The sequence below is a fragment of the Nannobrachium achirus genome (genome assembly GCF_963921795.1).
Source record: "Nannobrachium achirus genome assembly, chromosome: 16".
In the NCBI taxonomy this organism is placed as follows: Eukaryota; Metazoa; Chordata; class Actinopteri; order Myctophiformes; family Myctophidae; genus Nannobrachium; species Nannobrachium achirus.
In genome coordinates this window covers 1,809,451-1,831,849 of record NC_137823.1, presented here as the reverse complement: position 1 = coordinate 1,831,849, position 22,399 = coordinate 1,809,451, and the positions used below count along the sequence as shown (strand labels likewise).

The 22,399-nt window shown below is 41.9% G+C and overlaps 2 protein-coding genes across 2 annotated transcripts in view; one reads left to right on the top strand and one right to left on the bottom strand.

The window, feature by feature from the left end:
* LOC308300145 (cleavage and polyadenylation specificity factor subunit 3-like) overlaps positions 1-22,399 on the top strand; it is a 49,470-nt gene that overhangs the window by 23,151 nt on the left and 3,920 nt on the right. Inside the window, exons 12-17 of the mRNA XM_080743949.1 lie at positions 883-991; positions 4,936-5,034; positions 5,477-5,571; positions 6,156-6,243; positions 7,774-7,840; positions 9,979-10,075. Of these exons, the coding sequence (XP_080600075.1) occupies positions 883-991; positions 4,936-5,034; positions 5,477-5,571; positions 6,156-6,243; positions 7,774-7,840; positions 9,979-10,075 (555 nt within the window). The remainder of the gene's footprint in view (positions 1-882; positions 992-4,935; positions 5,035-5,476; positions 5,572-6,155; positions 6,244-7,773; positions 7,841-9,978; positions 10,076-22,399) is intronic.
* LOC308301330 (low choriolytic enzyme-like) lies at positions 10,977-21,016 on the bottom strand (the record flags this gene model as incomplete). Its single annotated transcript, XM_080745281.1, has 8 exons — positions 10,977-11,259; positions 12,721-12,802; positions 14,569-14,747; positions 17,436-17,553; positions 18,579-18,725; positions 18,850-18,909; positions 19,464-19,488; positions 20,945-21,016. The coding sequence occupies 8 exons, from the start codon at positions 21,014-21,016 to the stop codon at positions 10,977-10,979; spliced, it is 966 nt and encodes a 321-aa protein (XP_080601407.1).

Sequence of the window (22,399 nt, the reverse complement as noted above, 5' to 3'; positions counted from 1 at the left end):
AAAATGTCTTCTAAATCCTAATGGTTGTCTGATAAACCTATGTTGCTGTCAGTGGTGATCAAACCTTTTAACCCATTTAGGCCTACGATTATTGACTGCTTTAACTACTGAAAAATAGCAGATATACAAGCTCACAGCGCGGCACCGAGTGCCGCGCTGCGAGCTTGTAGATCTGCTATTTTTGAAAAATCATGATTTTTTTTTGCAAGTCTTTGAATATATCTACTTAAAAGCTAACATTTGTAACTCAAATATTTTGCTTCTGGGTGGTCCCTGGAACAACATATTTTGAGATGGGGGTCCGTGGCCAAATACAGGTAATTTTGGGGGTCCTTGACATGAAAAAGTTTGAGAGCAGCATGATTTAGATTAGAAGAAGGATTTGGAAGTCGGGTCAAAGATCGGGTCAAAGATATTCAAAGACTTGCACTCATTTTCACGATTTTTCAAAAATAGCAGATCTACAAGCTCGCAGCGCGGCACTCGGTGCCGCGCTGTGAGCTTGTATATCTGCTATTTTTCTAAGGTTAAAGCATACAATAATGGTTAAAGTGGTTAAAATCGAACGCGACTCGGGCGCGTTCCAGGTATTTGAGAGTTAATGTCAAGGACCCCTAGAATGATATGTATTTGACCACGGACAGTCATTTGAATTGAAGCCAAAGTTTAAAATAATCGTGATATTGATTGGAAGTCAAATTGTCCAGCTCTATTGGCAAGCAAAAGATACATGCTTATTAAATGAGCATGGTAGACAATAGACTTGTGGACCTACTCGTCCATACAGATTGGTTAAAATAACAATTTAGTTATTTGTGAAATTCTTTGTAAACTCAAGAAATCGGTAACAAAAGCACTGACTCCCATGATCCTTTGCTGCAGGTGATGGGTTCCCTGGCGGACAAGAAGACGGCTCAGGGTCAGAGAGTGTCGGGGATCCTCGTTAAACGCAACTTCAGTTACCACATCCTGACCCCCAACGACCTCTCCAGTAAGGACTGTGTGTGTGTGTGTGTGTGTGTGTGTGTGTGTGTGTGTGTGTGTGTGTGTGTGTGTGTGTGTGTGTGTTTACCCGTTCTTACTACCCAGTGAGCACCGGAAATAGTTTTTAACCAACAGAGTGAGGACATTTTTGGAAAGTGAGGACTAAGTTGCGGTCCTCACTAAATTTAGGGGTTGTGTTAAGGTTAGGGTTAGGTTTAGGGTTAGGGGTTAGGGTAAGGCCACAGGAATGGAAGAAAAACTAGAAAAGAAAATTTCTAAGAAATGTTAAGTGTGCCTGCAGCTCGCTAAGTCTGTGCAACCTTGTGTAGCGGTTGGTGTTAGCATTAGCGTTACATTTTTTAACATTACCATTTTTTGCATAAGCTTTAACATTATGGTTCTTCATATGACACCACCCACATGTCTGTACGACAAACGGTTCACGCGATAAAGGGTCACTTCCTGTTTGGTGAGGGGCACTTCCTGTTTGGCGAACTAGGCCCCAATTAAGGTTAAGGACTCGTAATCAAGTCATTTGACGCAACCCGCGCGTCTGTACGACAAACGGTTCACGAGATCAAGGGTCACTTCCTGTTTGGTGAGAGGCACTTCCTGTTTGGCGAAATAGGCCCCAATTAAGGTTAAGGACTCTTAAACTTGTCATTTGACGCAACCCGCGCATCTGTACGACAAACGGTTCACGAGATCAAGGGTCACTTCCTGTTTGGTGAGGGGCACTTCCTGTTTGGCGAAATAGGCCCCAATTAAGGTTAAGGACTCTTATTCAAGTCATTTGATGCCATCCACGCGTCTGTACGACAAACGGTTCACGAGGTAAAGGGTCACTTCCTGTTTGGTGAGGGGCACTTCCTGTTTGGCGAAATAGGCCCCAATTAAGGTTAAGGACTCTTAATCAAGTCATTTGATGCCATCCATGCGTCTGTACGACAAACGGTTCACGAGGTAAAGGGTCACTTCCTGTTTGGTGAGGGGCACTTCCTGTTTGGCGAAATAGGCCCCAATTAAGGTCAAGGACTCTTAATCAAGTCATATGACGCAATATGCGCGTCTGTACGACAAACGGTTCATGAGATGTAGAGGCACTTCCTGTTTGGCGAAGGGCACTTCCTGTTACAGAGGGGGCGGGGCTTAATCAATTACAGCTCATCCCTATTGGCCATCTAAGTACACACAGCAAGTTTCGAGACGGTACCATGCTGCAAACTGGAGATAAAGCTGTTTAAAGCTAAGCCAATAGGAAGATAGGGGCGTGGCTTAAGAGGGGCGGGGCTTAAGTAATAAGTCCCTATTGGCCGTTTAAGTCCAGACACCAAGTTTCAAGACGGTACCATGCTGTGAACTGGAGTAGTGGCTGTTTAAAAGCCAGCCAATAGGAATACAGAGGGGGCGGGGCTTAATCAATTACAGCTCATCCCTATTGGCCGGAAAAAGACCAAAGTTGTGTGTGCATTTTAAAGTTTAAATCACGTTGCTAGGCAAAAGTATGGCAGAGTTATGTGGCGCCAAAGTTTCTGGGTTTTTTTCGGAGTCCCCCATTCTAAGTCAATGGGGTTTTTGGGCGTCGTTTTTTGCGAATTACGTCGCCATGGTAACGCGGATCGGAAAGAAAAGTAATAGCACCCCATTCCCGGCCGAGCCGCACGTTTTGATGTATAAATTGCGGGGGTGGTGTAAATCGTGCGGCAGTTATTACGCGCCGAAATTTGCCAGAACATGACTTACTGACTTAAGTATGGCGGATTACAATAAGTGTTTTGCTATTGCATAGCAGGCACACTTAATGAATGGAAGTCAATGTAAAGTCCTCAGTATGTAGCAAAAACAAGTGTGTGTGTGTGTGTGTGTGTGTGTGTGTGTGTGTGTGTGTGTGTGTGTGTGTGTTGGAGATGCTCCGATCACGATCAACTGGAATCAGTATCTGCCGATATCGATATTCCCGATCACAGCGTCAAATCCATAAATTCCTCTATTTATTGTGTTACTGTAGCAGCATTTACGTACTGTATATATCGCCGTTGTCGGGTGGAAACCTCGTATCTCCAAGTTTCACATTTTTTTTTTCATTTTACCAGACATCCAGCGCTATATCACGTGGTCTTCATCCCCCATTACCATACCGCGATCCCCCGTTGTATACTCACCCCAGTTCCCAGTGAAATTCTCAATCTGCATTGGCTTAGAGTGGGAGATTCGGCTGACGCATCATGTCCCCGTGCGTTTCGCGTGCGCGATCCATTCACGTAAATGTCCCCTCAAATAATCCACGTGTGACTCAAGAGTAGAACTGAAAAGTTTTGCTAGCATAGCCCCCAGCACGGCTGCAGTAGAAGCACTCGTGTACAGACAGTAACCGAAAGGGGGAAGTTGCCTTGGAGAAGGAAAGGGCCATGACATCACTTCTGCTTCATGTCAGACCAGCGAGAGCTATCGATGCACGAGTGGTGACTAGGGAAGGTTAGACGATCGCCGATTTTCGGATGAAAATCATTTATTTCGGTAAATACGGGAAAGTACGGGAAAAGACGAGCGGCTGAGACCCCCCCCCCCCCCCCCCCCCCCTAGGAAGTCCGAAATAGTACGGTTTTAATATTAAGGGGCTCCCCGTGGCTTGGAAAGGGTTAAGTATAAACATTAGGAGATTGCAGGCTGAGGTCCTTCAGTATCAAATTCAACTTGTAGGAGTTGAAGCTGAGGTTACATTCAGTCCCTCAGATAAATATTGTGAAAATACCTGATCTAGCATGTAGATCAGCAAAGCCGATACCGATGTGTGTGTGTATAGTACAATTTGAATAATAGAACTTGTGTTGTCCACACAAGAGAAATGGTTGTTTTAGGGTAAAAAAAATAGAAGAAAAGAAAGAAAACTAATATTGTTAGGCCTGTCATGATTGTTGCATATTTGCCAATTATTCGATAAACACAATTATTTTTGACTAACCATCAGAATAGTTTCCATTGAGTTGAATGTTTTTTTATACATTTTCAAAAATGGTAGAAATAGCAGGTCTACAAGCTTGCGACGCATCATGAGTTTGTAGATCGGTTATAACCACAAAGAATACAGTTATCAAAGATGGCCTGTTTTGGCCATAGTTCATTATTTATTTTTGATAGGTCAGATCTGCCCTGTGAAATATTTACGGTATTTACAAAGCCTAAAAAGGCAAACGCATCCGTGTAATTTGTATTTATATGATCCAATGTTCAATACAAGAAACACAATTAAATTGTTAACCCATTTAGGCCTAGAATTATTGAATGCTTTAACCAGTGAAAAATAGCAGATATACAAGCTCGCAGCGCGGCGCTGCGAGCTTGTAGATCTGCTATTTTTGAAAAAGTCGTGAAAATGTGTGCAAATCTTTGAATATATGTATTTTCAAAGCGATCGTTTGTAACTCAAATTTTGCTTCTGGGTGGTCCCTGAAACTAAATATTTTGAGATGGGGGTCCGTGGCCAAATAAATATCATTTTGGCGGTCCTTCACATGAAAAGGTTTGAGCACCACTGACATATATATTAGTCTCTCAAGAACAGACTAACTGAGCTCCATTTAAGTGAAAAGGACCTTTTCTTTGACGATGGCTGGCCAGATAGCTGACATAGAAACATAGGGTTTTTAAAAAAACCTTAGAAGGATTCAAAAGACAAATTATCACGATTTAAAAAAAAATAGCAGATCTAAAAGCTCGCAGCGCGGCACTCGGTGCCGCGCTGTGAGCTTGTATATCTGCTATTTTTCCTATAGTTAAAGCGTAAAATAATAATACACAATAATGTGTACCCGTTATCGCAGATATGATGGCAATGAATCATCAAGTAACGTTTCATGATTCTGACAACCCTGTCTGTCTGTCTGTCTGTCTGTCTGTCTGTCTGTCTGTCTGTCTGTCTGTCTGTCTGTCTGTCTGTCTGTCTCTCTATAGACTACACAGACTTGGCCATGGGAACGGTCAAACAGACCCAGGCGGTTCCCTTCACTGGTCCCATCTCTCTACTGGTCAGCCAGCTGCAGAACCTAGCAGGTTAGTATTGTATTTGTCATAGACCTCACCTTTGACCCTAGCCTAGAGGAAGCTGTTATGATCATTACCAACCACTTCTACATACCATCTCAGAGCTGCGCTATAGATGCAGACTATTATTTCTTATAAAGACCAGTGCCGGATTTATATGACATTAGGCCCCTGGGCAGCGGGAAATAAAGAGGCCCTCGTGCTCGCTTTCAGAGCAGCTACATGCAGTGCGGCCAGCAGAGCAGAAGCTCACAATGTTATTACCATAATAAAACAAAATGTACAGTAACTAAACACAAATATCACTTTATTTGGATTGCAATACTTTAAAATGTCATCATTTATTTATTTTTTGGTACATGTACAGGTGTGACAGGCTTATTGTATCCTGAAGGCATTTGCCATGATTTTGTGGCTGTAACCCTAACTGTTTGTGTCATTGTGTGTGCAGGGGATGTGGAGGTGCTGGATGGAACAGAGAAGATCACAGTGAAGGTGTTCAAAAGCATCACTCTGATCCATGAAGCTGGCATGGTGCTTCTGGAGGTGAGGAACCCTCACAGCATGCCTTACAACAGGGGTCTTCAACGTTTTCAGGCCAAGGACCCCTTAGCTGAGAGAGAGATCAAGCAGGGACCCCCACAACCTGTTCATAGATTCCATATAGTTTCATCGTTTGACAGCACAATCCTCAGTGTATTTTGAATTCATGTCAATTTGTGTTTTCAGATATTTAACCACCGTCATCACCTAATAACCTTTCACTCTGTACTTAGTCTGATCTTTTTCCCCTCTACACCAAACCTCTTTGCCCAAAATAGCCGATCTACAAGCTCAGTTGTGAGCTTGTAGATCTGCCATTTTTGGCTACAGTTCTCAGAATATGGTCACTAGGATTCAAGTTGTTAATATAACATAAGGATAACATAAGGATTAGAAGGATTTGGAGGACCCCCTGTAGTAACTATGAGGACCCCGTAGGGGTCCCGGACGCCTGCCTTATAATATGCACCACTGAAGACTCTATATTTATTGTTAAAAGAAATCCTGGGAATGAAAAAAGGTTTGACACCCAGACTGCATAACAGAAGCTGATTGGTTGTTTCATTGTGTCTCCGCCCCCCCTCCAGTGGATGGCCAACCCTCTGAACGACATGTACGCTGACGCCGTCACCACGGTGATCCTGGAGGTCCAGTCCAACCCAAAGGCCCAGAAGTGTCAGTACACACTGTACCAACACTGTAACAACACTGTACCAACACGCACACTGTGTTCACATGTAATGGGTTAATTTGCCCATTTGATATAAATTCTACATTTTCTGTATTTTTGCATGGTACACTGTAAATATTATTATATTATATTATATTATATTATATTATATTATATTATATTATCTTATATTTACAATGGGCTTATTGCCGCATCCCACTTCCAAGCCCATTCACGCCCCCTTTACATCGACTTCAACTCATAGGTAGTCGCATAGGTAGTCGGTAGTCGTCAGGGCGTAAGGAATACCGCCCATAACCCTATGCCGCCCGCTCATTCGCTAAGCACGAGAGAGAGGAGGCAACGGGAGGGGGGGCGGGCAAGCGAGAGAGAGAGAGAGTGAAATTTGACACCACTGTGTTTGCATGTGCAGCTGCTGCTGCTGCCTCCACAAGTGAGTGCAGAGCACGGCAGCAGAGTCCCCGCTACAAGACAAGCATCAATGATCAAATATAGAGCAGTCCTGCCTGAGCGCCCGGAGGGCGCGAAGTCCTAGGAATGGAGCGGCGGATTTCTAGTATTATATTATATTATATTATATTATTTATATTATATATATATATATATATGTAATCCCTTTAAAAAGTGGTCCAGAGCTCCCCAGTCCACTGTTATGAGGTACTAAGTCATTGGCCACATCACTTGCATCAGAAGCCTCAAGTCCTTGCCGTTGTTTCATGATTGCATTGTATTCAAGTGACACTGTTGTGTTGCATTATAAAGTTAGTTTATAACAGTGTCCAAAGAATTAACTTATTTTCTATTGATTGCACACTCCATGAAGCCTTGGAATCACTGAGCTTTTGTTTGCATTCCTATAATCTGATGTATTGTATTTTATTTTGTTTGCATGCCAATAATATGCTGACCGGCAGTCTCTGAGACTCTCTGAGTAGGTTTTGAGTAGGAGTCTCTAAAGGTCTTTACACACCGGCGAATTAGCGAAGTGTTGCGGAAAACGAACTGAAAATGCGAAGAATTCGCCTTGCGCCTTTTCCCATGCGAATATGCGTATTAAATTCACCAAATTGAATGCCAGTAAGTGATCTGTTGTGCGCATTGTTTGGGTCACACAACCCATCACATCACAGCAGAGAGGACAACACAGAATCGCTCACCGTTCCCCTGCAGCAGCAGCAGCAGCAGAAGCAGCAGCAGCAGCGGTTTGTAAAGTAACTAAAAGTACATTTGTTTGAGTAGAAACGAGCGAATAATTAACAGCTGCGTTTTCGAAACTTGCTGTCCGTGACTCGGTGTGGAAGCTTCCATTAAAAAGGGGTTTTAAAGAAAAAGCAAATTTATTCGCTAATTCGCCCCCGGTGTGTAAAGACCTTTACTGACCAATGACCCGCTTATCAAATTAATGGCTTAGGAATGCTACAGAATTCAAGGCTTCATGGGGTGTGAAGTTGATGGAAAAGATGTTATCTTTTGAGTGAAATACTGCTTTAATGTGGTGGTGTTTTGTGTTCCAGTTCTGGACGCCAAGAAAGAAGACGTGGACTTGGATCTGTTTGTCCAGAGAGTGGCTCTGATGCTACAGTATGTACTGCTTCCCCAATTTATAAACCTGCCAGTAAACCATGTCATGATTGGCTTACAAAATAGCAGATGTACAAACTCCATGCATGTGACCCGTTGACCTTTTTAGGTCTGCTATTTTGTTTTTTGTTTTTGTCTGTCTGTGCGTGCATGCGGACTAAAGTTCATTTGGATGCATAGATGCCATGCATATCTTCTATGGCAGCATGTTGCACAGTGAAAATAGACTCTATATAAAATAAATCTGCAAGAGCGTGTAATGGTCTCGGATATCTTATATTACATTTTAGAACTGCAGCCAGCGGTATTTGAGTGTCACCAACAGACCAAATGCAGCACTCCAATTGGCTATAACGTCCCCCAGTCCAGGGGATCTTAACGTCCGCCCAGCCAATGGATCTGTAACCCTACACCAGCCCATACAACAAGCCTGCACCAGCCTGCAAGCAGCTGTTGTCACGGTTACGCTCCACCCAGCCCACGCTGCCCACGCCCAGCCCCACTCAGCCCACTCAATCTCAGAGGCAGCTGATCCACACAAGAAAGATTTGCGGACAACACCGGAAGTGCGTCCGGCGGTCAAATATGTCCGACCGGAAACGTGCGCTGCGGCACAATAGTTCCGCCACAATAGTTCCCCCCCATTTTTTATTATTATTGTTATTTTTTTATTTTATTTTTTTTTTATTTTTTATTTTATTTTTTTAACTAGATGTGAGCGGGCCGAAGGCCCGCGAACCTCTAGTTTCATATAAAGCAAAGGTTTAAAGACTCACTCTGTGATTTCTTCACCTGGTTGGCAATATGTAGAAGAGCAGGAACAATGGCTGGGTTTCCCAAAGCGATGTTAGCCCATCGTAAGCCCTTCGTAGCTCACGCATGGTCGTAGAGACCAAGCCCCGATCGTCATGTTCCTGTGTTCATATGGTTTCGGGCAGAGCGACTTATTTTAGCCCCCTACAACTACACCATCATTCAGATTTCACAAACAAAGTGCTTAATAAAGTCTCACACGGTCACACCTGTCTAAATACGATTCAGCTTTCTATAATTACCCGTATCCTCCGTTTTCTTTAATAAGAAGCCTTTTTATGCGATCACTGTCTGTTTATCTCAATGGGCTTGGTGCGCATGTGGAACACCAGAAAATAAATGGGAAAACAGAACGTGATCGGATAAGGCTTCTTATTAACTCATTGAGTGCCTATCCCGAACTAGTTCGGCTTTATTATCGCATCCCAGAGTGCCAATCCCGAACTAGTTCGGCTTTTTAATAAAAAATAAATAAATAAAAATTTGAAAAAAAAAATCTTTTTTCAAAATTTTTTTTTTTGTCCTTTGTTTACAGAGGACGATATTTGCTGATATTTGCTGATATTTACCATCCACTCCAATGCAATCCAGGATCTTTAGAGCTCATTTTCTCTGTTTTTTTCTCCCATGCATGAGGTGTGCAAGGTTTAATCATGGCTAAGTTGACGAAAATCTAAATCTAAAATGCTTGGTAGCCAATAGCTAACTTCAAGCTAACTTCATCCTCTTCCTGTACATGCACAAAGTAAAGTGTTCTGGCAAGTCATGGCTCCAGGGCTTGGGCATGCATTACCAGCATATCTCTATTATTCTCTGGTCACTGGGCGCCCTCTAGTGGTGATAGGCTGGCATTAAATGAGTTAAAGAACACGAGGATACGGGTAATTATAGAATACTGTACCATATTTAGACAGGAGTGAGACTTTATTAAGCACTTTGTGAAATCTTAATGATGGTGTAGTTGTAGGGGGCTAAATAAGTCGCTCTGCCCGAACCCATGTGAACCCGGGAACATGACGGTTGGGGCTTGGTCTCTACGACCATCCGTGAGCTACGAAGGGCTAAAATTGCTTTGGGAAACTTGGCCAATATTACTAAAACATCACAATTTAAATATTGAGTTGATTGTTAAGGAACCTTTTCTAGTGCGTGCGTGTGTGTGTGTGAGTGTTGGGGGGGGAGGGGCTCCTTTCGTAATGTTTCAGAGATCGCACATTAGGACACATTAGGATATTAGTGAGATTATATTTTTGCTTTAATGTGTGTGTGTGTGTGTGTGTGTGTGTGTGTGTGTGTGTGTGTGTGTGTGTGCGTCACCACGTCAGGGACATGTTCGGGGAGGAGTGTGTCCAATTAAAAGACAACAAGTGCCTGAGTGTGACAGTGGATGGAACCACCGCCTACGTCAACCCAGTGACCAGAGTAAGAAACCCCTCACACACACACACACACACACACACACACACACACACGCACACACACACAGAGAGAGGTGTAAGAACATGCATGTCATGGCAGTTTTGACTTTCCAATCATTTCTAAAATTCGTATTTTTCTGTGATAGGTTGACTTCACACAAAAAAAATCCACACAGTTTATTTTATTTTTATGAATTTATTATGGGTTTTCCGAAAATGTGACCAAATCTGCTGGGTCGAAAATACCGTACACATACAGCAATGCTAATGTCCCTTGGCCATGTAGAAAGTTGTGTCAATCAAATAAGCAATTGTGCAGCAGTTGTTTGTAAGTATAAACGGCATGTCCCACTAGGGAGAGACCCCGGACCAGACCAAGGGCCAGATGGGTCCATTGCCAATGGGGGAGAAGCGCAGAATTGATAGGAAACCATATAGGAAGTACTGGTTACTACGAATGAGCTTGTAAATCTGCTAGTTTTGCTACTTTTTTTTATTTGAATCCTGAAAAGTAACAGTTTTTGACACAATGGCAATACATATCATTTTGGAGGGGGTCCTTCACATGAAAAAGTTTGAGAACCACTGACACAGTAGTCTCTCAAGAACAGACTAACTGAGCTCCAGTTAAGTGAAAAGGACCTTTTCTTTGACGATGGCTGGCCAGATTGCTGACATATCTTCAATCAAATCTTAGAAGGATTCAAAAGACACTTATAGAATCGGGTCAAAATTCTAATTTTCAATTTTTTTCTAAAATAGTGGTCAAAATTTTAATTTTCACGATTTTTCTAAAATAGCAGATCTGTAAGCTTGTATATCTGCTATTTTTTATTTTTCAATAGTTAAATCATAAAATAATGATACACAATAATGTGTACCCGTTCTAAATAGCTTAACCAAATCTAGAACAGACTAGATTTGTTCTTGAATAATACTTTTTTGGGGCCCTTGGGCTTCTTCTTGCTCTCTTCTTTAGCTAGCTTTTCCTTGGCTTCCTTGGCTTCGAGGAAAAGCCTCGCTTCTTCCCCTCGCCTTCTCTGCTCCTCTGTGAGCGCCGGGCATTCGTAGAGCTTGTTGACGCGGAGAACGTCGATGGCGGACATGCTCTCCCGCTGTCCGATCTGGACGGAGGCGTCGGGGACGGGCGTGATGGTCTCCAGCCTCGCGCTCTTGGAGAAGGCCTTTCTGCAGAGAGGGGAAAACAAGAGGATTAATTTAAGCATGAACTCTTTCTCAGCCTGACCGTCCTCGGCTCGCCCGAACTTCTTTAGAAGGATCAAGTAGCGGACGAATTTTCCGGACTAGGTCATTCAAAACGAAATAAATGATAATGATCGAGAAAAAAAAAACAAAACATATCGGCACCCCCTTCTCTGTCTCTTCTTCGACTTATCTAAAAGGATCATTCTCTCATCGTTTGACCCGGAAGTGCTTCTGGTCCCTTTCGAGGCAGGCTAATCCACAGTCCCGTTCACTTACATTATAGGCAGAGGAGTTAGCTTAGCATCTGTCCGTGGTGGGTTCGTTCAGAAAACTGTTGACATGGAGGCTGCACACGGAGTGGATTACATGCGCTTACATCGATGTGTATGGATCGTGCACTTTAAGCACTTGTGGGCGATGCTTTTTTCGCTCTTTTCCCCCACGCAAATTAATGGAGGAATGGCTTTGGACGCTGTGATTGTGAGGAAACCAGGTCCTCTCCAGTGTAACTATATACATGTAGCTGGCGCTCAAATAAACAAATAAACGGTAGTGTGTGGTGACTGCATAGAAGTGGTGCGCAGTAGGGCCGTCACAATTATTACATAATCATCTAATCGCAATTATTTGACATAATCGCAATTATTTTGGGATAATCGTCATAATCGTTTACATGTTGAAAAGTGTTTATATACAGTATGTTCAAACGTTTAAAAAAGTAGTGGAAATAGCAGATCTAGATCTGCTATTTCCACTATCAATGTTCTTTTTAAAGTCTAAAGTTGTCAAATATGTCCTTAACTCATATGCTGCCATTTAACAATACCTTCGTACTCTTTAACTGCCATTCGTCTCCATAGACTTCCATGTAATTCATAGTGCACGGATCATGCACACCCATGCCTAGATAATGCACCATGTGTGTCCACATTGCTCACAGCTTTCAAACAAAAAAATCCGAATGGAAATCCGTTCAGGCATTCATGAGATAGCAGCCATTATGTTTTACACTGTTGTGAGCTTGGAGGTCTGCTACCTGAGTTGTATGGGGGTTGTATGGGGGTTAAACAAGCAATTTCGCAATCGCTATCATGCCTACTAACGTTTTTGGGGTCCCAAAACATTTTTTGAAAAAAAAAAAAAAAAAATTTTTTTCCTTCGAAATTCTCGGGTTCCTCGGGCGTGGCAGGGAGGGACATCGCGAAATTCTCGGGTTCCTCGGGTTTGGCAGGGTATGAGTTAATTTCTTCGTATATTTAGGTTATGTGTGTCATTATCTGCCATGTGCAAAACAGAAATGTAATTGTCAACGACAAAAACACAATTAAATCGTTGATTGCAATTATTTGAGTGACAATTAATCGTCATTTCAAATGTCATAATGGTGACAGCCCTAGTGCACAGTAACAAAAGTACGTTGACTTGATAGAGTCATAGTCTTACCTTCCGTAGTGCATTACAGAGCTATAGTCGTACGGAGTGTCCAGGTTATTGCTCTGGTGCTTCTTGAAGTTGCCCTTGAAATCTGTGGAGGCAGAAGACACTGTGTCAGGTGGACCGGCATGAAATATTAACTCTCAAATACCTGGGACGCGCCCGAGTCGCGTTAGATTTGAACCACTTCAACCATTATTTTTATGTTTTAACTATTAAAAAACAGCAGATATACAAGATCTGCAGATCTGCTATTTTTGAAAAATCGTGAAAATGTGTGTCTTTGAATATCTTTGAACCGATCCTTGACCCGACTTTTAAATCCTTCCACTAAATCAGTGGTTCTCAAACTTTTCCATGTCAAGGACCCCCAAGATTACATTTATTTGGCCGCGGCCCCCCCATCTCAAAATATGTTGTTCCAGGGACCACCCAGAAGCAGAGATTTGAGTTACAAAAGTTTGCTTTGGAAAATATATATTGAAACATTTGAACACATTTTTCACGATTTTTCAAAAATAGCAGATCTACAAGCTCGCAGCGCGGCACTCGGTGCCGCGCTGTGAGCTTGTATATCTGCTATTTTTCCACTGGTTAAAGCATCCAATAATTCTAGGTCTAAATGGGTTAACACCATTTCATACCGTTAGTCCTAGACATTTTAAAGGGCAATGAAAGCCTTGCCTAATGTTGCAGTTGAAACTACAGCAGGGTAAAAGCATGACTGGGCTGCATAGGACTGACCTTACTGTCTCTGTTTGCACGTTGGCAAACCCATTTAGTTCTGGGCACACCTAAATCCAACACACCCATTATTCATTTGATTCACTGCTGCTGTGTTGCTTACTGTACTAGCCTGCCATGTTTTTTATGTTTTAATCTGCTTCAGTTATTTAGATAATGGCCCTTCATGAACAATGTATTTTCATTGGAGATGCCATTACCAGGGCATCAGGGGCTCCTTGAGTTAACTGTACAAAATCAATTAACCCATTTAGGCCTAAATCCCATTTGAACAAAGCCTTATAGACCCTAAGTTCGATTTGAAAATTACCCACTGTTTTTTTCTGGAAAACGTATTACTCAGCCTCTGTAGCAGTTAGAAACAAAATTCCAAAACAATTTGATAGCTTACACCTTTGGCTTTCTTAGAAAATAATCAGAAAAACTTAAAATATCTTTTTAAAAAATGACTGTACTACATACTGTAAAATACTGTAATACACTTTAATGTGTACCCGTCCAGAATGAGGTTAGTCAACTCAGTCTGTCATATTTGTAACCTTTTGAAAATTGCTGGGCTTTCATCCTCACCTATCTACGTTAACGTACTCTACACCAGGGGTTCCCAAACTTTTTTAGTCTCGGGGCACCCCATGAATATTTTTTTAATCCGAGGCACCCCTAGATTATAATTTTCACTCCCAGCACCTTATATTTATAGCATCGTCGTTGTCGGGTGGAAACCTTTGTATGTCAAAAACCGTTGGTTTTGTATTTATCATCTATAAAATGTACTAAACTAGTGAAAACAGCAGATCTACAAGCACAATGCCTCGCAACGCGAGTTTTCACTAGTTTTGTGTGACAGAAGTTTCTGCCTGACAGTAATGATATTCTATTGATTATGTTGCGAGGAAAACGTTGAGATAATGGCCATTTTGGTTAGAACTCACTGAAAATAACTTTGTACTTCAAGTTTAAAATGATACTAAATATTGTTTCAAGTGTCCAAATAAATTCCAAATATTATCAAATTATCTCGCGGCACCCCTGGACTGCCGTCGCGGCACCCCAGGGTGCCCCGTCACCCACTTTGAAAAACCCTGCTCTATACAACCATCATGATTCTCTTACATTTCCTGATGTTTTGGTAGTTGATGTGGACGTGCTGGTCGCGGTCGCTGCGGCTCTGCTCGTGGTGGAATCCCAGCGCGTGCAGCAGCTCGTGCTGCACCACGCCGCGCTGCACGCAGCCAAACCTCTGCAGGGACACCACCTGCCTGTCCCCCGTACGCCCCATGGACGAGTAGCACCTAGACACACACAGATAGAGAGAGAGAGAGAGAGAGAGAGAGAGAGAGAGGGAGAGAGAGAGAGATTAATCCATGTTCGGTTCAGTCATTGTTGCATCGAAATGTATATTTGTGGTCATCACCTAGCTATAATGGGCCTGTCCAGGCTTGGAATTTTGTGATTTTAGGGTCAAGGCCACTTGGCCTTTGGTGTTGTCCATTGTTTGAGGGCACAAAGGCCAAGTTCCAGGGCAGGAAGGCCATCAAATAAAACAATATTTTGGTCCTTTGAAAGAATTAATTGAATTTAGGGTTAACAGTTCTACTGCCAGATTTATTATTTATTTATTGGGGCTAGTGCCAGCAAAAAGCAGCTTACCTTTGCGATGTTATAGAAAAAGATCTATTGATTATTTATTTCCAAACGATTTTATTTTCATTGGACCGATTATATGTGTACTTTAGCCAAGCTGGCGGCAGAGGACAGCCTTATGTAAAGAATGAATGTGAATTGGGCCGCTCCGCTTGCTGTCCATTCAGAGCATAGAAGTAAGCAATTTACCCCGAGTGAGAGGACATTATGCTCTCATAATGTCCGCAGTGAGGGTGTTATCGGACGAGGCGCAGCCGAGTCCGATAGCACCCTCACTCAGGACATTATGAGAGCATAATGTCCGACCCCGAGTGGTAAATAGCTTTTCTACCACTTTTTCCCGTATACATGAAAGAAAACACATAGTTGTAACTTGCAAGGATCTTAAGTTACAATCATTATTGCCTATAAAACTTCCGCGAGACAGCAGATAGTTCCACAAACAACATCTTCTACTCACCAACAGATGGCGCCAACTCCATACTAATCCATGCGTCTAGCTTACAGCTAAGCTAACGTCAGTTAGAAGTACCGTTCCGGCCGTAAATAGAGGCTGTTCGCTTCCAGAAAGGCATAGGTTCAGAGAAAAGGGGCTTTAAAGTTGGCGGATTGCATTGGATCCAAATAAATCGGCGACTATAGCATGCACGTTAGTAAACATAGGACCGTTGCCACCGTCATTTGTTGGTTGGGGGAAAGGTGTTCCGACTACCTCCTGAAGTCCCCGGATGTACACTGAGGCGCATTGATCTCCTCACACAACTTTGCGGCAGTTGTCCTCTCATAACCTCCGGAATTTAGCCAATCAGAATCCAGTATTTGAACACGTGACTCAAAAAAGTGGTAGAAATGCATTTCTAGATCAGATCCACAGAAAACAGCCAGGAAGTGATTTGGGACTCCATTATTGTTTACGGGCGGTGGAAATTTTAGAGCGGAGTTACAGGAGATGTTTTTACTGTACACGGCGGCGCGACCAGTTATCAGCTTACAGTCATCAAAAGTAAGTAAAAGAACGAGTGTTCGTATTGTCAGCGAGCTAGGGTCAAAATTGGGGCGAACGGGAACGTCTGAAGCAGTAAAAGAGTTAAGAATGTTTTTTTGTGTTATATGTTATATGAAGACTAGATGGGACTCAACAAAAGACACTGGTCTACATGACAAGAAAGAGACACTGGTGTCTACATGTTGGCAAGACAGAGACACAGGAAAAAGTGGTACAGTCAGCTGGGGCATTAACTCATACCCTGCCAAAAAAGACGTTTCTATGATAAAAACGTCTTTAAAACGTCTTTTTCACTATGGACCTCCCTGCCAGACGTCTTCTGAACGTCTTTTTTAAAAAATTAATAAAAAAAAAAAAAAGATTTTTTTGAAATTTTTTTTTTTGAAAAAAAGATTTTTGGACCTCCAACAGTGTACTAGGCATGATCGCGATCGCGAAATTGCATGTTTAACCCCCATACCAACCCCATCTTTCAAACATGGCAGCCATGTTTGTTTACATTTGAAGAAAACATAAGGGCTCCTTTCTCCTGAATGCCTGAACGGATTTCCAAGCGGATTTTTTTGTTTGAAAGCTGTGAAAAGCATGCACATGCATAGTGCATGATCTGTGCACGAATGTGTGCACCAGCGTGCACACTATTTTTTTAACCCTTTGTTGGCGAACCGGCAATATAAGAGGTCATCCCATTTTAAAGATGGCACCGACTGAGTTAAGGCCAATGTGGTCTCAGGGCATGCCATTTTTTAGAGACATATATATTTATATATTTTACACATTATTGTGTATTATTATTTTGTGCTTTAACTATTGAAAAATAGCAGATATACAAGCTTACAATGTGAGCTTGTAGAACTGCTATTTTTGAAAAATCGTGAAATTTAGAATTTTGACCCGATTCCATAATTGTCTTTTGAAGTTTTTTTAAAAAAAAAACCTATGTTTCTATGTCAGCAACCTGGCCAGCCATCGTCAAAGAAAAGGTCCTTTTCACTTAAATGGAGCTCAGTTAGTCTGTTCTTGAGAGACTACTATGTCAGTGGTTCTCAAACCTTTTCATGTCAAGGACCCCCAAAATGATATGTATTTGGCCAAATACATATTCAAAGATTTGAACACATTTTCACGACTTTTTCAAAAATAGCAGATCTACAAGCTTCAAATACAGATATACAAGCTCGCTGTGAGCTTGTATATCTGCTATTTTTCAATAGTTAAAGCATTCAATAATTCTAAGCCTAAATGGGCTTTAGTAGCTGTGTGATGCTGCTGGGAATGCATTTACTGTTAACAAGCGTGCAGCGGTGGACGCGGTGCATGGTGGGCTCACCCGTGTTTGGGTTCGATGCTGAGGTACATCCTCTGCGCGGCGCGGGGGACGAAGCGGACGCATGTCCTGTAGTGGAACTCCTCCATAGCGCTCAGCATCAGCTCCCTCTCGTCTTCGTCTGCAAGCGTACGGAGGAGAGACAAACGGCAACATATGTCAGCAAAATGTGTGGAACACTTGACTGGAACGAAGGCGAAGAAACTGTTAATCAAACCAATAGATTGAATCAATTCTATATATCGTTGCTGTCTGGCAGAAACCTACTTATTATCTGGTGTTAAATTGTTGCCCTAAGTTGATCATACTGCAAAGTCACACACAAGCATCAAAAGTAGCAGGGTCCACAAGCTCGAAACGCGGCACAAAGCGACGCGTTTTGAGCTTGTCGATCTGCTATGTTTGCTATTTTTTAATTGGAATACTGAACAGTTTTGGACATATGAGGTTTCCACCCGACAGAGGCGATATACACAGCCCTAGAATGGTAGCACTGGACTGTATTTGCCTATTTGGAGACGTATTGCGTTTGACTCCAGGCAAGGAAGCCTTACTGTATTTGGAGACGTACTGTGTTAAACCTTGACTCAAGGAACAGTGTTGATTTCGTCAACTAAAACTCTGACGAAAAATGTTTGTCGACTGCGTTTTTTTCACTGACAAAAACAAAATAAAAACTAAGCTGTGATGACTAAAACTAAGACTAAAAATATTGACAATTTCGTCAACAAAATAAAACCTAGACTAAAACGTTAGGGAGGGACTAGTGGAGAAGAGAATCATTTTATGTTTGGTTCCTCTCAGGTGTTGTGTGCTGAAAATAGCAGATCTACAAGCTCACAACGCGTCGCAGCGCGACAAGTTGTGAGCTTGTAGATCTGCTATTTTCAGCACACAACCAAGAGTAAAATCTGTTATTACGATGGCATCAAGGCCTGACAATTTCGGTTGACTAAATCAACTGTAGATTTACCGTAGTCGCCTAAAATCTTATGATATTTAGTCGACTCAAATTAGACTAAAACTAAAACTTTTCAGGTGACTAAATTATTATGACTAAAACTAAATTGCATTTTATTCAAAAGACTATGACTAAAACTAAATCAAAACTTGCTGTCAAAAACAACACTGTCAAGGAAGCCTTACTGTATTTGGAGCTGAAGGTGAACGGGACGTCCACCGTCCCGCTGTCAGACTTTGGCCAATAACAGCTGAAGGTTTTGCTGAAGCATCTCATGGCGTTCCTCGTCCTGGGAATGAACACGTCTCCCTCCAGCAGAAAGTCCCTAGATCCTATATACAGTCAGAGAATCCACATACAGATACAGTATCAGAATATCAGGTTAAAAAGGCTTGAGAATCAATGGAATAATTCCTGTGTCGGTGTCATGTTTCCTGTCAGTGACGGAGGACCAACCGTTGTTCATGGTCAGGATGATTGTGCTGATGTCCATGTCCTCCTCTTCTCCCATGTCCTCTATGGAGGCAAACAGAACATCTCTCATGTCAAGTTAATGTGTCACACAGTTCACCGTTATCAACCCATTTAGAACGAGTACACATTATTGTGTATTGTTATTTTATGCTTTAACTATTGAAAAATAGCAGATATACAAGCTCACAGCGCGGCATCTGCTATTTTTGAAAAGTCGTGATAATTAGAATGTTGACCCGATTCTATAAGTGTCTTTTGAATCCTTTTAGGTTTTTTGAAAAAGCTATGTTTCTATGTCAGCAATCTGGCCAGCCGTCGTCAAAGAAACGGTCCTTTTCACAAATTTCACTTAACTGGAGCTCAGTTAAAAATTTAATTTTCACGACTTTTTCAAAAATAGCAGATCTGCAAGCTCGCAGCGCGGCACTCGGTGCCGCGCAGTGAGCTTGTATATCTGCTATTTTTCACTGGTTAAAGCATTCAATAATTCTAGGCCTAAATGGGTTGACACACAGGCCTAAATGTGTCACCGTTATCATTGTGTAAATAATCTCATCATTCAAGACATGAATGCATGCAGAGACTGGAGCACTCACCATGAGGGCCATGATCTCCCTGGTGCTGTGATAGAAAGAAAACAGACGGTCAATGTAATACTGTTTACAGTAGGCGTGCAGTAGTTAATTGAACTGGTTTTGGGAAGGATGACATTTTCTTAACCACTGTCAACCTGGCATCAATATTAGGGGTGCCACGGTTCGTGTAGCCCACGGTTCGGTTCGTACCTCGGTTTTGGGGTCACGGTTTCGTTACGGTTCGGTGTTTTGCATAAAAAAAAAAAAAAAAAAAGTTTGACTTTCCAAAAATAGATTTTTATTTTGCTTCTAACAAATTGAATTATGACAGTGCCTCTTAGCCTTAACGTGGGTTAAAAATAATAATAATATAAAATACAAATAAAAAGGGTGAAAAAGATTTTCTTTTCTATTATCATTATCATCAATATTGGCCGTCGTCTTCAATTACAAAGTGCTTTATTTATGAACAAATTGTTTTGCACACAACAAGAGATACTATAGTAGGCTACAAGCTTGAGCAAATAGCCTCTGTAAGTTTTCATTACTATAACCAAAATAGACGGGTGTGTTCACTGTGTTGCCAAATTTTGCGAGAGGAATAAGCAAGCAGGTCTATGAAAACAAGGCTTAAATAAGTGAATATAGGCCACGTGAGGTCTTTAAACCTATATTCGTCGGCTATTTGAAAGTGGCCGAGCCAATCTAGAAGCTCACCACCGCATCCACCATTATTTAGCCTACAAGCAACTTTACATAAAAACAAGCTCAACGTGGCTTATAATAATCAGACATGGCAACACACCATGCGTTGTTCTTCCACTATGCAGTCAGTCACTGAGAATGAGACTAGCGGGTGTCTGACACTCTTGCTGGGGGCTACGCTACGTTTGGTGAAAATAGCAGATGTGACGCATTATGAGCTTATAGATTGGCATATAACAATGTATAAAATGGGGCTTAAGGGGTTAATAATACTAACGATTTAGTCAATTATTAAAACTATATATATATATATTAAAAGTTTTTTGTGTTGATTACAGTATTTGTCTTCATATTATAAAGACATAAAAATAGCGATCAAAAGAAATGTGAGTTGAGCCATCAGGCAGGGTAGGGCATTCACCAAATATTCGAATATCCCAGTCGGGGACTGAACCTTTGTAGGCCGTGACCCCCAAAATAAACATATTTGAACTGGGGACCCCCACCCTGACAACTAAGCACTTGGAATTGTAGGTATTACATTTGATGTGACTCGGTTCCACAGATAAATATTGCGAGGCGTTGTGAGCATGTAGAACGGCTATTTTCACAATGTTCACCTCTTGCTAAGTTAATATTTGACAGTTTGGCCAGTCCTGTCGAATATTCAAATACTTTGAGGTCGAATAATTCGAATACTAAAAATCACTATTTGTGAATGCCCTAAGGCAGGGTGTTATAATGTAAGAGTTGAGCCATCAGGCAGGTTGTTATAATGTAAGTGTTGAGGTAGTTACCGGGCCAGGGTGAGAGTGAGAGTGTCCCAGGAACAGCATCAGAAGGAAGGCCACGCTGGCTTTGAACTCCATGCTTGGGCTGTCAGGAGGTTGGTTCCAGATGAGATCTGCTGGGGATGAGACAGGCTGGAGGAGACTGATGCTGAGGTTCTGATGAGGCCAGGCTCTTTATACTGCTCACTAAGGTGTGGCTGAATGCAGGGATTACAGCCAGAGGGATCAACAGGGGGTCTGCCTTACACACACAGTGTACTCTGGTTTGTTTTACTTAAGTAAACGTTGCAACGCCTCTATAGCAGGGTTTTCAAAGTGGGTGACGGGGCACCCTGGGGCGCCGTGGCGGCAGTCCAGGGGTGCCACAAGATAATTTGATAATATTTGGTATTTATTTGGACACTTGGAAAAAATATTTAGTATCAGTACAAAGTAATTTTCAGTCAGTTCTAACCAAAATGGCTATTGTCTCAATGTTTTCCTCACAACATAATCACTATGCGTTAATAGTCGTGATGATCGTGAAACCATGAGTATCTTTCTCACTATAATCGTACCATTCCTAACTTGAAGTATCAAAAAGTAAAAATATTTTGTCAAAAAAAACAAAAAAACACCTTGTGAGCTTGTAGATCCGACTATTTTTTGAACAGCCGGAGTATGAAAAAGGGCTCAATTGGACTTGTATAGCTAGCTACGTACTTAAAGTTGTCAATCAATTGTCGCAGAGTGAAAAGTATGTGTGTGTGTGTGTGTGTGTGTGTGTGTGTGTGTGTGTGTTAGGGCATTAACGACTTGTTATTTTTGCAAGTCGACTCGACTCAGTAAAAAGTTGAGTTGAAGTCGACTTTATCGCTTCGTTTGATGACGTCATCACATCACACACGACCCCCCAATTATTTTGGGGGGTCCCTAGATGATTAACTTAATGTGAAACATTGTTTTCTTACTCAACTGTCAACAAACCAACATAAAGTTTAAGTATATAGACTAGAGGGTATCTGAACATTTGTAAAGTGCCAATTTAAGGACTTTTTAATACCTCTAAAATGACAAATTAAACATTGTCCAAATTGTCAAATATTAGGCAGAAATTGTGAAAATACATGCTCATATACATGCTCACTTGTGAGCATGTAGATCTGCTATTTTCACAATAGAACCATGTTATACCAAATGTAATGTAGCACTGTAATATTGGATCATTCCGTCCTTGACAATAAGCAATCCTACTGTATGAATGCTGTACAGACGCACACATCGACTTTCTCTGGTGGAAGTCGACTCAGTCGACTTGTCGACTTTTTCGTTAATTGTGTGTGTGTGTGTGTGTGTGTGTGTGTGTGTGTGTGTGTGTGTGTGTGTGTGTGTGTGTGTGTGTGTGTGTGTGTGTGTGTGTGTGTGTGTGTGTGTGTGTGTGTGTGTGTGTGTGTGTGTGTGTGTGTGTGAGACGTGAGTTTG